At 46.9% G+C, this 13636-nt stretch overlaps 1 protein-coding gene across 1 annotated transcript in view; it reads left to right on the forward strand.

The window, feature by feature from the left end:
• The first annotated feature begins 10196 nt into the window (after positions 1-10196).
• FLI1 (Fli-1 proto-oncogene, ETS transcription factor) overlaps positions 10197-13636 on the forward strand; it is a 119407-nt gene continuing 115967 nt past the window's right edge. Inside the window, exon 1 of the mRNA XM_073569977.1 lies at positions 10197-10353. Within this exon, the coding sequence (XP_073426078.1) occupies positions 10336-10353 (18 nt within the window). The 5' untranslated portion in view covers positions 10197-10335. The remainder of the gene's footprint in view (positions 10354-13636) is intronic.

Here is a 13636-nt window from a genome sequence, read left to right on the forward strand (position 1 = left end):
AAACCAAACACGCTCTAAATGGCATACAACTTTGTAAGACGTACGCAGGAAAGTGTGTTTCTTCCCATTTAACGCCTTTGCTGGACTTTACATTATATCATTTTTCCACAACAGTTGCAAAGAATGTAAACATTGCCAAATTCGGGGCAACATCTGGATCCCATGTTTGCTGCTTCCAGCTCCAGACTGAGTAAGATGAGAGCTGTTACCTCCATCTGTCAGATTTCCAGCCCCTCGCAAGTCAGCGGAATGGATTCATTTCCAGAGAACGTGCTGGTTACATGACCTTTCTGCAAGGATGACAAAACTGATGTAGAAGAATGAGATTATTTATCTGAGCGCGCCTCTCACATCGCTGACAGAGGAGGCCTGGAAACGTGGATTACGGTCATCATCCTATAGAAACACGTCTACAATGTAAGGCAGGGATTTGGAAAACCTCAAGGATTTTTATGATGATAATCCATGCCGATTAACGTTTTTAAGATTATTCTTTCACCTATTGTATAAGAGAACTTCACACGAATCAACAGTGACACAAGATTAAGAAATGGATCCAAATTAAATGGCTTGCGTGGAATAATGTAAATCACCCAGGTCTCTAGGTGTGTGGTTTTAATCTCCATCATTAGTATGACACCTTGTGGTTAATGTATAGTACACAAAATATGAGCTAAAAAAAGCAACGGCACCTTTTACAACAACTTGTAACCACACTCCTTTCTCTAAAATCTGTTCCAATAGGTACAAAAAACTGAAATATGGCGCAGATTATGTACAACTAACCTCGCTTTGGGATAAGGTTGTAGAGCGTTCACTCAGAGATCTCCTCTCCAATTTCCACCCCAATATCGACCAGGGTTCTAGGAGAATATAGTATATAGTACGAGGATTTGTTGATAGATCTCAGCCAATGTCAGGACTTTCCAGGGCTTTTTTCACTTCTCTTGCTTCATGTGTTCAATACTCTCTGTCATTTCTCATTATTAGGGCTCATACTCACTTGCGAGAGCCTCGCATGATTCTCGTGCGAGTCTCTCACATGAAAACCTGGGACTGCCGCCGGCACTCGGACCGAACATGTATTTCTATGCAGCCGCACGCTCCGGTCCGAGTACTAGCGTTAGTGCCAAGTTTTCATGCGAGAGACTCGCACGAGAATCGTGTGAGTCTCTTGCAAGTGAGTATGAACCCTTACACATAATTTAACGTACGGACATCTTTGGGTGATTTATTTGCCTGTGTGGATTGGATGGGTTTTTACCAACTTCTGGTGAGAATTTCATGTCAATAGCAGCTTTAGAAATAGATTTACTTAAAAAAATTGGTGATGTGTTCAATAATTCTCTCACCCGCTGAATAGATATTCGGCATTGCTGCATCCAGAAAAGTCCAATCTATCAAAATATAACATTGATTAAGCAAACAGGCAAACAGTGTAATGACAATAAGGAATTAAAACGCCAGAATTTAGTTTTTTTTTAAGTTGCTGCAATAAAGCTAAAAAATACAAGAAGAATTGATCAAACCATAGTATGTGCCCCAAAACTGTATAAATAAAAGCATCAGCTCGCCACACAAAGGACAAGTCCCCACACAGCTCCATTGATAATGATATAAAAAATAATGGCAATGCTAACCAAATTTTTTTTTTTTAACAAAATTCATTATTTTTTTAAGCCAATAAAATAGTGTAAAAAACAAACAAAAATCCTAGACATGTTTACTATCTATAATCATACTGGACCTGGAAAATGAACAGAGTTAAAAAAAAAAAATGCAAAAGAAAATATAGAATTGCGGGGGGTTCTTCAACATTTCACTAAACTTAGAATTTTTTTTTTACATTTTCCCTTACTCCATATGATAATATAACTGGTGTAATGTAAAAAGAAAAACCCCTTATATGTTTATGTCAGTGCAAAAATGAAAAGTTACCGAGCCAATTTCGACCTTAATAACCAGGCCAATTTTTACAATTCTGACCAGTGTCACTTTATGAGGTAATAACTCTGGATATGCTTCAATGGATTCCACTGATTGGTGCTTGAGTCCCTGCCCCACATGTTTTGCAGCTGTTAAAACACCCAAAAAAAACATGAATACCCGAGCACCCGATGCAAACTCAAGTAGCGAGCACTCGGGCTCCACAATAGCTGTCATATCATCATTTTCTTGAAAAATCCCCAATCCTAACTCCAACCCTTTTATCACGGCCGCAAAAACAGCCCTCACGGCCGTACGGCACACCGTGGAATTTTTGCGGGCCGATTTTGCGGCCCCATAGAAATCTATTGGGGCCGCAAAATCGGCCCGCAAAAACACAGCAAGTGTAAAAGAAGCCTAAGGGGGTGACAAAGGGGGATTTGATTTACCTTTTTTTTTAAAAATTTTGATTACTGTGATAAAGTCAATCAGAGTGATCAAAAAGGGCCAATAGGAAAAAATCCCTGTTGTTGCCGGGTACCGGCCGGCCGATCTCGGCGGGCGCAATGTGCCCGCCATTTTTTTTCCTAGAAGATGAGGTGGGGGGTGGAGCAGGAGGGCCCGGGGATGGCAGAGGCTGTTAGCAATGGCGGATCCTAATAGGGGCGGATGGGGCGGTCGCCCCGGGCCCAAGGTTTTTTGGGGGCCCAGGGGCAGGGGCAGGGGCGGGCTGGGCCGGGTGGCAGAGAGGCAAATGCCACCCGGACCGCTCCCCCAGCACCTGTACAGGGCCGGCCGTGCCCTGTGCTGCCTGTGACGCCGCCGGCAGCAGACAGCCGCCCGCGTCACATTCTATGAGGGGCCGGGAGCTGTGCACGGCCGTCACCTTGACGGCTGCTCAGCTCCGGCTCCCTCCGGCTGTACTTCCGGGTCAGATGTCGGGCGTGCGCGATGACGTCATCGTGCACGCGCCGACATGTCCCGGAGGATGCTGCAAGCAGAGGCGCTGCTGGGGAGCGAGCCGGCTGTGAGGTAAGTATGGGGAACTTTTTTTTATTTTTTTTTATTTATAAAATGAATTAAATGGGGGAGGGGGTGAGTGGGGGCTGTACACAATGAAGGGGGGGTGACTGGGGCCTGTATATGATGACGGGGGGGTGACTGGGGGCTGTATATGATGACGGGGGTGACTGGGGGCTGTATATGATGAAGGGGGGGTGACTGGGGGCTGTATATGATGAAGGGGGGTGACTGGGGGCTGTATATGAAGAAGGGGGGTGACTGGGGGCTGTATATGATGACGGGGGGGTGACTGGGGGCTGTATATGATGAAGGGGGTGACTGGGGGCTGTATATGATGAAGGGGGTGACTGGGGGCTGTATATGAAGAAGGGGGGTGACTGGGGGCTGTATATGATGACGGGGGTGACTGGGGGCTGTATATGATGAAGGGGGTGACTGGGGGCTGTATATGATGACGGGGGGGTGACTGGGGGCTGTATATGATGACGGGGGGGTGACTAGGGGCTGTATATGATGACGGGGGGGTGACTGGGGGCTGTATATGATGACGGGGGGGTGACTGGGGGCTGTATATGATGAAGGGGGGTGACTGGGGTTGTACAGGATGAAAGGGGTGAGTGGGGGCTTCACAGGATGAAGGGGGGATGAGTGGGGGCTTCACATGGTGGAATGGTGGCGGGTTTTCCGTATGGACCCGCAGCAAACCAAGTGCTGCGGTCCGTACGGCTGTCAATTCCCGCACGGGGACCGCAGCGCTCAGGTGGGAAGGGGGGTACAGGGGCCCAGGTTTTATGAACAGCCCCGGGCCCATAGTCCACTTAATCCGCCACTGGCTGTTAGATCATATCAGAGGAGATAAATGAATTTTAAATTGAACCTTTTCTTTTGTGGTTGCCGTTATTTGGTGAATAAGAGCGATCACATGACATGACAGCGAACCATAAAAATTGGACCTGATCATGTTCTCCAGTGTCTCAGCTACCCATGTAAGCTGAGACTCTGGAAATTTTCCAATGCTGGGGGGCGCTGTACCCGTCTCAGCACTGTTAAAAAGTGGCACTGAGGAATAAGTACCCTTAACTGCCGCCGTTAAAAAGCATATTGGCGGTCATTAAGGGATTAAAAAGGGATAGGAAAAAATTATAACGCAAAAAATGACAATGAGCTGAGAAGGGAAGGGGTTAATTTGGTGCAAATGAAAACATGCTTATTTTCCTTTGATTTGGGCCGTTTTTACAGTAGAATGTTTTCAACAGAACAAAAAAAAAAGAAAAATTTTGCACCTCACTAGGGTGCCACCCAAAAATGTTTTTTTTTTTACATTTTACATTTACAAGGTGCAGAAAGAATGATGAACCTTGTAAAGTTAAATCCCCATTATGGATGACAAAACCACGGCCATATGTAGTTGGAAAAATCATTAGAGAATGGATATTGGGTGAACAATTTTGTTGCGAACATTCTGGTATTACTGGCAAAATCATGCAGCCACATAATACAATAGAACATGTAACAGATCTACTAGTGGCGCTTCTACTTGTTCTCAACGGCCGGGTAGTCAAGCATTTATCCACCAAATGCAACATAATTAAACATATAAAAGAAAAGAAAGAAATGTTCAATGTGAACAGATAGCGTAAGGAAAAAAATGCCCAAACCTAATTGCCTCTCTGCCCATTGCATTATACTGTCATCTGCCTTCTCACCTGGACGAGATAGATATCCGGTCATTGACTCCTCCTCAATCAGATTCTACTTTCTTCCAGGATCTGCTCCTTTCATCCCAATATTCACACCCTGGATTCCAACTAATGATTATCTTCCCCAAGATCTCAGAATATGTATAAATGGTGCGATTATTAACCCTATCTTGGGTGAATGCTGCACAAGAGGTTACACTAGACACTGTGCTTCTGTTCATTAGGTCTCACCGTACAGTTGTACTGTGTGTAGTGAAAATTTCAATTTTTGGTTTCTGCTAATAACATCACCAGTTAACGCCTGAGATATTTAGGGTGTGTGCACATGCTGCGGATTCTGCTGCGGTTCCGCAGCGGATTTGGCCGCTGCGGGACCGCAGCAGTTTTTGCTGCGGTGTACAGTACCATTATTCCCTATGGGAATAAAAAACCGCAGTGCAGACGGTGCGGATTTTTCCGCTCGGTTTTGCTGCGGTTTTGAAACTGCAGAAAGAATTGACATGTCAATTCTTTCTGCGGATTCCGCTGCGGTTTGCCATCTCCTCCATTGTGGAGATGAAAAACCGCAGGGCAAAACCGCAGAGAAATCCACAGGTAAAACCGCAGGTCTTTTGACCTGCAGATTTACCTGCGGATTTTACAAAATCCACGCGGCCAAATCCGCACCCCTATCCGCAGCGTGTGCGTATACCCTAACTGTTTCTGCTGTCTACATGTACAGAATATTGGTAATATTCTCAGCATAAGTAGAGATAGTCTTCCTCTGTAAACGCTTAAAAATGTCCTGCAGTGGTGTGAACGAGTTTGAGCAATGTATATTACAGATTAGAAAGATAATTCGTCAGATTACTGCATATAAATGTCCTTCCCCTGACATGTGCTACACACCATGAAGATTGGGGATCCTAGTTAATGATAAACTTACCAAGGCAAATAGGATTATGGGGTGCATTAAAAGAGGTCTGGATACACATGAGAGCATTATACTGCCTCTGTACAAATCCCTGGTTAGACCGCACATGGAGTACTGTGTACAGTTTTGGGCACCGGTGCTCAGGAAGGATATAATGTAACTAGAGCGAATACAAAGGAGGGCAACAAAATTAATAAAGGGGATGGGGGAATTAGAATACCCAGAGAGACTAGAAAAACTAGGATTATTTAGTCTAGAAAAAAGACGACTGGGGGGCGATATAATAACCATTTGTAAGTATATAAGGGGACAATGCAAATATCTCTCCGAGGATCTGTTTATACCAAGGAAGGTGACGGTAACAAGGGGGCATTCTCTGCATCTGGAGGAGAGGTTTTTCCACCAACATAGAAGAGAGGATTCTTTACAGTTAGGGCAATGAGAATCTGGAATTCCTTGCCTGAGGAGGTGGTGATGGCGAACTCAGTTGAGGGGTTCAAGAGAGGCCTGGATGTCTTCCTGGAGCGTAACAATATTGTATCTTAGTTATTAGGTTCTTTAGAAGGACGTAGATCTGGGGATTTATTGTTACGGAATATAGGCTGAACTGGATGGTTGCATCATTTAGAATTGTACAGACTAAAGAATGACCGATATACTGGGGTGATCCTCCATAAAGTGGCTTATTCACAAGTCAATATGGTCTCTACAAGAGGTGCTTCTCATGAGCCTGCAGTGTCTGTGCAAGAGCTGCTCTCCAAATCCTATTTTCTGAATACAAGAGCTGCTCCCCAAATCCTATATTCTGAATCCAAGGGCTGCTCCCCAAATCCTATTTTCTGAATACAACAGCTGCTCCCCAAATCCTATATTTTGAATCCAAGGGCTGCTCCCCAAATCCTATATTCTGAATCCAAGAGCTGCTCCCCAAATCCTATATTCTGAATACAAGGGCTGCTCCCCAAAACCTATATTCTGAATACAAGCACTACTCCCCAAATCCTATATTCTGAATACAAGGGCTGCTCCCCAAATCCTATATTCTGAATACAAGGACTGCTCCCCAAATCCTATATTCTGAATCCAAGGGCTGCTCCTCAAAGCCTATATTCTGAATACAAGGACTACTCCCCAAATCCTATATTCTGAATACAAGGGCTGCTCCCCAAATCCTATATTCTTAACACAAGGACTGCTCCCCAAATCCTATATTCTGAATACAAGGGCTGCTCCCCAAATCCTATATTCTGAATCCAAGGGCTGCTCCCCAAATCCTATATTCTGAATCCAAGAGCTGCTCCCCAAATCCTATATTCTGAATACAAGAGCTGCTCCCCAAAACCTATATTCTGAATACAAGGACTACTCCCCAAATCCTATATTCTGAATACAAGGGCTGCTCCCCAAATCCTATATTCTGAATACAAGGACTGCTCCCCAAATCCTATATTCTGAATCCAAGGGCTGCTCCTCAAAGCCTATATTCTGAATACAAGGGCTGCTCCCCAAATCCTATATTCTGAATACAAGGACTGCTCCCCAAATCCTATATTCTGAATCCAAGGGCTGCTCCTCAAAGCCTATATTCTGAATACAAGGACTACTCCCCAAATCCTATATTCTGAATACAAGGGCTGCTCCCCAAATCCTATATTCTTAACACAAGGACTGCTCCCCAAATCCTATATTCTGAATCCAAGGGCTGCTCCCCAAAACCTATATTCTGAATACAAGAGTTACTCCCCAAATCCTATATTCTGAATCCAAGGGCTGCTCCTCAAATCCTATATTCTGAATCCAAGGGCTGCTCCTCAAATCCTATATTCTGAATCCAAGGGCTGCTCCCCAAAACCTATTTTCTGAATACAAGGGTTACTCCCTAAATCCTATATTCTGAATCCAAGGGCTGCTCCCCAAATCCTGCAGTATGTGTACAATGGCTGCTCCCCAAACCCCAGTCTGCATATAAGGGCCTGTCCTCAGGCTCTGTGGTCCCTGTACTGCGTTTCTCAGGAGTCTGCAGGTGCTACGCAAGCATTATTCCCCAAAACCTAAAAAAATGCATACTTAACCTGTTACCCTGGACTCAGCGGTCTGTAGACAAGGACTTGTCCTGAAACCCTGCAGGCTTCATCTAGGGACTTTTGCCCAGGACCATGGACTGTTCCCAGGGTCTCTGCAGTCTATACAAGGCCAAATCCCCAGGACCCTGCGGTCTGTATACAAAGGCTGCACCAGGTAGAGGGATGAGGGTGATGTGTTCTCCATGTGAACGGCTCCTTGTTTTCTTATTTTCATACAATCTAAACCCTGTGCCCCTGCACAAAGAGAAGCATTCATATATACTGTAGTGTTTCCACAGCCCTGCACACACAGAAGGGTCTGTACAGGCACCGAGTCACCCTCCACACTACAGGAGTCGCAGAGGGAAGAGGCCTCCATCCCAGCAGATACGATGTATCTACCAAAAGCCACAATACCACAGAGGAAGATACATAACCAATAATAACTGAAGAGGATGAAGAAAACCTTCATCATACACATCGCTGCTAGCTATGACCATTAATGATGTCCAGTGCAATAACTATAGATGTAATAATGAGTATTTATTAATCCGTGAATCATTTTTCTCATCCAGTGACATTGTAGGATATTGGGCTTTTCATTGATGGGATGGGGCTCCGAGCTCTTCTGCATCAAAAACCCTGGAAATGAAGACAGCAGTCATGGCTGCTCTATGGAGACCTTTACCCAAAAGTGTAGGAGTGAAGTAAGTGTAAGGGTATGTGCACACGCTGCGGATTCTGGTGCGGATCCGCAGCAGATTCTCCTGCGTTGTTCAGTACCATTCTATCCTATGTAAAACAAAAACGCTGTGCACATGCTGCGGAAAATTCCACGCGGAAACGCTGCGGGTTCATTTCCGCAGCATGTCAATTCTTTGTGCGTTTTACACCTGATCCATTATAGGAATCCACACAAAAGCTGCAGAAAATCCGCAGATAATCTGCACTAAATCCGCAGGTAAAACGCCGGTAAATTCGCAGGGTAATCCGCAACCTGTGCACATAAGCCATACACTGCGCAGACTGGAGCTCATCCACATGGTTCTCCTCCACCGGTTACTGAAGAGTTAATAATGCTAGGATCCCACCAGTCTGGGAAGGGGCAGGAATTCTGGGGTAAATTGGAAGCAGATTGGAGCTCTGACTTCCCAGCCTCCATTCAGGCGCATCAGTGACCCGTGCGCTGCGCCGGTTCGGAGCTCCGGGGACACTTCAATATTTTCAGTAAAAATAAATCTCAGATGAATTGTGGCCCCAAGTGAGAGGTCAAATCATCGTACATGGGGGTCTCTGGTAAGGAGCCCCTCACAGGGGGGCATAGAGAGTGTAGGGGTGCAAGAGCCTGGACATGGGGCAGCTCCGACTGAGTGGAGGTCTATGGGAGGAGGACAATACTGGGAGGTGAGAGCTCCAGATGTGGTGGTCAGCCTCCAGCGACAATCTGCCACACATCCCCGTCATTGAGCTCAGCATATCGCGACCTGTGTCGGCACATGTGTATGCTGCAGGAAACTTTCACTAGTCACGTCGCATATGTTATGCCCTAACCCCATCTGCTCCCATAGTAGTTCTATGGTGGCACAGTGTAACGGAGCTGTGGTGCGCTGTCAGGCTGGCACTTGTAGTACTTCGCGGCTCTGCACATTGCTTCACATTCTGCTGAATGGTTAATGGGCTTTGATTCGGCAGAGCTGATGCTCCAGTGGCCCCAGGCGAGGGGAGAAATGACCCCGCGAGCAGCCTCCAGATGTGGCGGACTCTGGGGACCTGGATGCAGACCCCTGGATTGTGGAGCAGACAGAAGGAGGGGGCTACGAGTCCCCCCTTTCCATCTCCCTCCTCCTCCTCCAGTCTACATGGATGGAGAGAGACCCTCCCTCCTTTACCTACAGCGACCAGAGCCCCCCACACCCCCTGCCCCGCAGCTGCGCTGGAAATTGCGCTAGAATTGATGAGGTTAATTTTAGGCGATCGCGGACCAGAAAGAAGGTGAAAGCGACCCAGCCCCCCCGACCAATGGGTCCTTAATCCTCTGATGCACGAGGACCCTCATCCCATCACCTAGTGACTAATCCCGGAGGGCCCTCACCTTGTCCCCTGGTCCTGGAGCATCTGATGGTGGAGGACCATCCCCTGAGTGCGGTGGACCCTCACTCCCATTCCTCATCTTTTCCAGCCTGGTCTCTCTGATTCTGTAGGACCCTCACCGTGTCCTGATATTCTCACCCCGTACCTGGAGGACCTTGCTGCTGGATCTACCATTGTGGATTACACTGGACAGTGGTGGTACAGATAGAATGCATCTGAAGAAGCTGGTGGAGCACAGGAAGGTGGGTGCTGCTCTCCCCAATGTGTCCCGTTCTGTCCCCCCACATGTATAGCAGCCCCCATCACAGCCAGGAGCCAGAGATGCTGAAAGTTCAGTGAGTCCCCCAGAAGTTTCCCTGTAGAGTTGGGGGGTCTCCAGGAAGGGGCAGCGCTGATGTGAGCGGCCTTATCTCCGGGCGCATATATCCTGTCTGTATATGATGTAGATGCGCAGGCAGTGACTTCACTTCCCAAAATGACCAAAAAAGCTTTCATCCGGTGAAAAGTGTCAGGGGAGGCAGAGACAGGAGGGCAGGGGCAGAGGAGTCAGCGGACTGGGGAGCCGTCTCACCGGGTCAATGTGTGGGACATCACTGGCCTCTCCTGCATTCAGCTGCCCATGGACGGGACGATCAAGGTAAGAGAGTGACCCTGGGGCTGCCGAGCGGAGCCTCGTCTACATGGCCCTGCCTGCTGCGCCGGACCCCAGTGCTGTCGCCTCCTCCTCAGCTAGGCTGCCCGGGAACCCCAGTGCTGTCGCCTCCTCCTCAGCTGGCTGCCCGTGGACCCCAGTACTGTCGCCTCCTCAGCTAGGCTGCCCGGGAACCCCAGTGCTGTCGCCTCCTCCTCAGCTGGCTGCCCGTGGACCCTAGTTCAGCATGTCACCATTTGCACCCCACGATTCCCCGTCTCGTATAAGAATAGAGTTCTCTGAGCCATCATCTATCCTAAATTCCTGATCCATCTGCCTGGGACCTCTGCCCCCGGGATACAAGCAGCCACCGTCACTGTGGGCGACACACTCCATTCACACTGGTGGGACCCAGGAGCTGCAGCAATGTCTGTGCTCTCCTATAGGTGGTCAAGCCCTCTCCTTATGTAGTTTCTGCACTCTCCTCCCTGTGTATATACTATATACTGTATGTTGTCAGATCCCTCATGTGGTCACAGGTTACATAAGAGTATGATCACCATAAATGGAGGAGATGAGCCTTGGCCTCTCCTGTATAGAGCAGGCTGCTGCTATATAAGAGCTCTCCTCACTATATACTCTATCCACAACCTTCTCCATCCACCACACACTGCAGATTACAGTCCAGGCTACACTTTGTAATGGGAGTTACTGTGCTTCCAGATCAGAGTGTGGGATGTTCACTTTGGCTCTGAGCCAACAAATACTAATAATCCTATTTGTTGTGCTACTCAACGGCAAACTGTGATTGCAACGTTTTCTTAAGAAAAAAAGAATCATCCCAGTTATAGACATCTAACCCTAAGGAGAAAGAAGTAGTAATGTGGGACAACAGTCAGAAAGACACAGGCAAAATGACGTATAGAAATGCAGGAAAACGTGTTGGTCCTGGTAGTATAAGGGGGCACAGTGCCAGGACTGGGTAGAAGAGGCAGGGGGACACTGGTATCCTCTCAGATGCAGGGAGCTTTAGGTATTGTCAGAATAAGGGGAACTAAACGCAGTGGCGAAATATAGGACAGACCACAAAAAAACGACTGAAGTGGGGCTCTAGGACAAGGCACTGACAGTAGTTTAAATATATTTTATTGGATATAGTGAGCAGAAGAACCATGACACAAAGACAAGGACAAATCGGCGGATAGATGGGGATGTTGTGCAGAGGGGGCAGAATACTGGGCAAGGTGAACATATTGGGCAGCAATTTGGATATCCCTTAGCAGCATAGTGTTTGAGGGTCAGGTACGGACTGGGGCTGAAATTCAGCCCTGGCATTTGCAATCACACAGGCCCATGCTGTCCCCGTCCCCAAGCACCAGATGGGATATATTACTAATATTACCCTGGATAGAGGAAGCAAGATTTACTACAAGACCAATATTTCTAATGATACCCATGGCCTGCTGGGCTAAGTGACGGAGTCAGTGACTTTGTGCTCCATCACATCTCTTAACAGTATGGGTGTCATGAGAACACCAATTCTGGTAACAACGTAGCAGACAAGGCAGCCCATGACCAGACAGGCCCTTCTGGCATTTGCCAGAATTGTCAGATGGCCAGTCTGGCCCTGTCGAGGACACAGGCCAAGGTCCAGGCGGCAGCCCGACAGGTTATATAGCATCGAGATCTGTCTGTTTCTTTGATGCAAGTAGCAGAGGAAGTTGACAGAGTAACACATGGCTGCATGCCCACAGTGGGTGTGTGAAGCGGACTCATGTTGCTTCATCCTTAGCACAATAAAGCTGAATCTTTCATTATGCTACATACAATAACAGAAGACACAAAGAAATGCAAAACATCTCCATTTAGCTCTATGCATAGAAAATAAAACCGTACCATGGGTTAATAATGATAACAATACAAATGACCCGGCTTAATATACATTAGGCTCATATATGTGGTATAAAGCGGATGTTTCTGCTCTATCATTATCAATGTAGTTTGATAAAATGACTGAAGACCACAGAACTGTGAGGTTAAAGTGAACAGCCGGCAGGTGTCAGGTCTGTTGAGGTCACTGTGCCTGTATCAGGGTTTCTAGGTCTGTTTTCCACAGCAGCAAGGAAATGGTTACAGGGTATCTGCATCTGAACCGCCTGTGCCCACAGAATGAGCTCTTGTCTGCGCCTTGGGTGGAGAACGCGTTTGATCTGTGCATTTTTGTAGAGTGAAATCTGCTGACCTGACGGAAAATACAGTTAAGAAATAACAAACTGCACCAAGTGAAATGTTTGATTAGATCTGTAACTGCAGATATGTGAGTGACAAAGCTTTGCATTCTGTTAGAAGGCAGGCAGACGTGTGACGGGAGGGGAGCAGCATGTATGCGTGTCTTATAGTCAGCAGAGATAAAACCAGATGATAACGGTTTAAGGTCTTTAATGCATCTACTTCAGTGGTGTATAGTCATCAGTGCTTAGGCCGGGGTCACACTTGCCAGAAACTCGCACGAGTCTCGCGTCTCAATACCCGGCAGTGCCACCGGCACTCGGGAGCGGAGTGTGCGACTACATGTATTTCTATGCAGCTGAGCGCTCCAGTCGGAGTGCCGGTGGCAGTGCCGGGTATTGAGACGCGAGACTCTTACGAGTTTCTCGCAAGCATGACCCCAGCCGTAGAAGGTTATGTGTCCACAAGAGTAACTGTGGCACAACTTAGTCCAACTATTCCTTGCTATGGTCAGGGCTGAAACAATGCTAGGCGGGGTAGATGGCCTTACAGTGCATTTTAAAGTGAGGGGGGATTTGGGGAGATCAGAAGGCACCTCCTAGTCCCCTGAAAAAAACAAAACAGTATTCTACCTACTATAACAATATACTGAGGTGGTGAGCTGACTTTCTAGTTAAGGGTTTTTCTTGCTCCTCTCAATTTCACACCATGAGGTAAGCAGGCCAGTGATGTCACTGGCTGGGACATGTGCAGTTGTGGTCAAACATTTTCAGACTGACACAAATTTGGCCGCTTCAGTTTTCATAGTGGTAACTTGCATTAACTCATAAAATGTTATGAAAAGGGATCAGATGAATGGAAAAAAATCTGTAAAGTTGTCCCTTGCCATGAAAATGAATCACAAAATATCATTTTCACAATATGACCAGCTTACATCATTTCGGTAGTCTTCTCATTAGCGCAAGAGAATGTTAACAAGGACAAGGCTACTGATATTCAATCCGCATGACAGAGTGATTTTAAAAGTAAACTAGTTGATTTAAAAGGGGACTGGTGCTTC

This window comes from Dendrobates tinctorius, unplaced genomic scaffold, assembly GCF_039654945.1.
Source record: "Dendrobates tinctorius isolate UK_male_01 unplaced genomic scaffold, ASM3965494v1 ptg000028l, whole genome shotgun sequence".
NCBI lineage: Eukaryota > Metazoa > Chordata > Amphibia > Anura > Dendrobatidae > Dendrobates > Dendrobates tinctorius.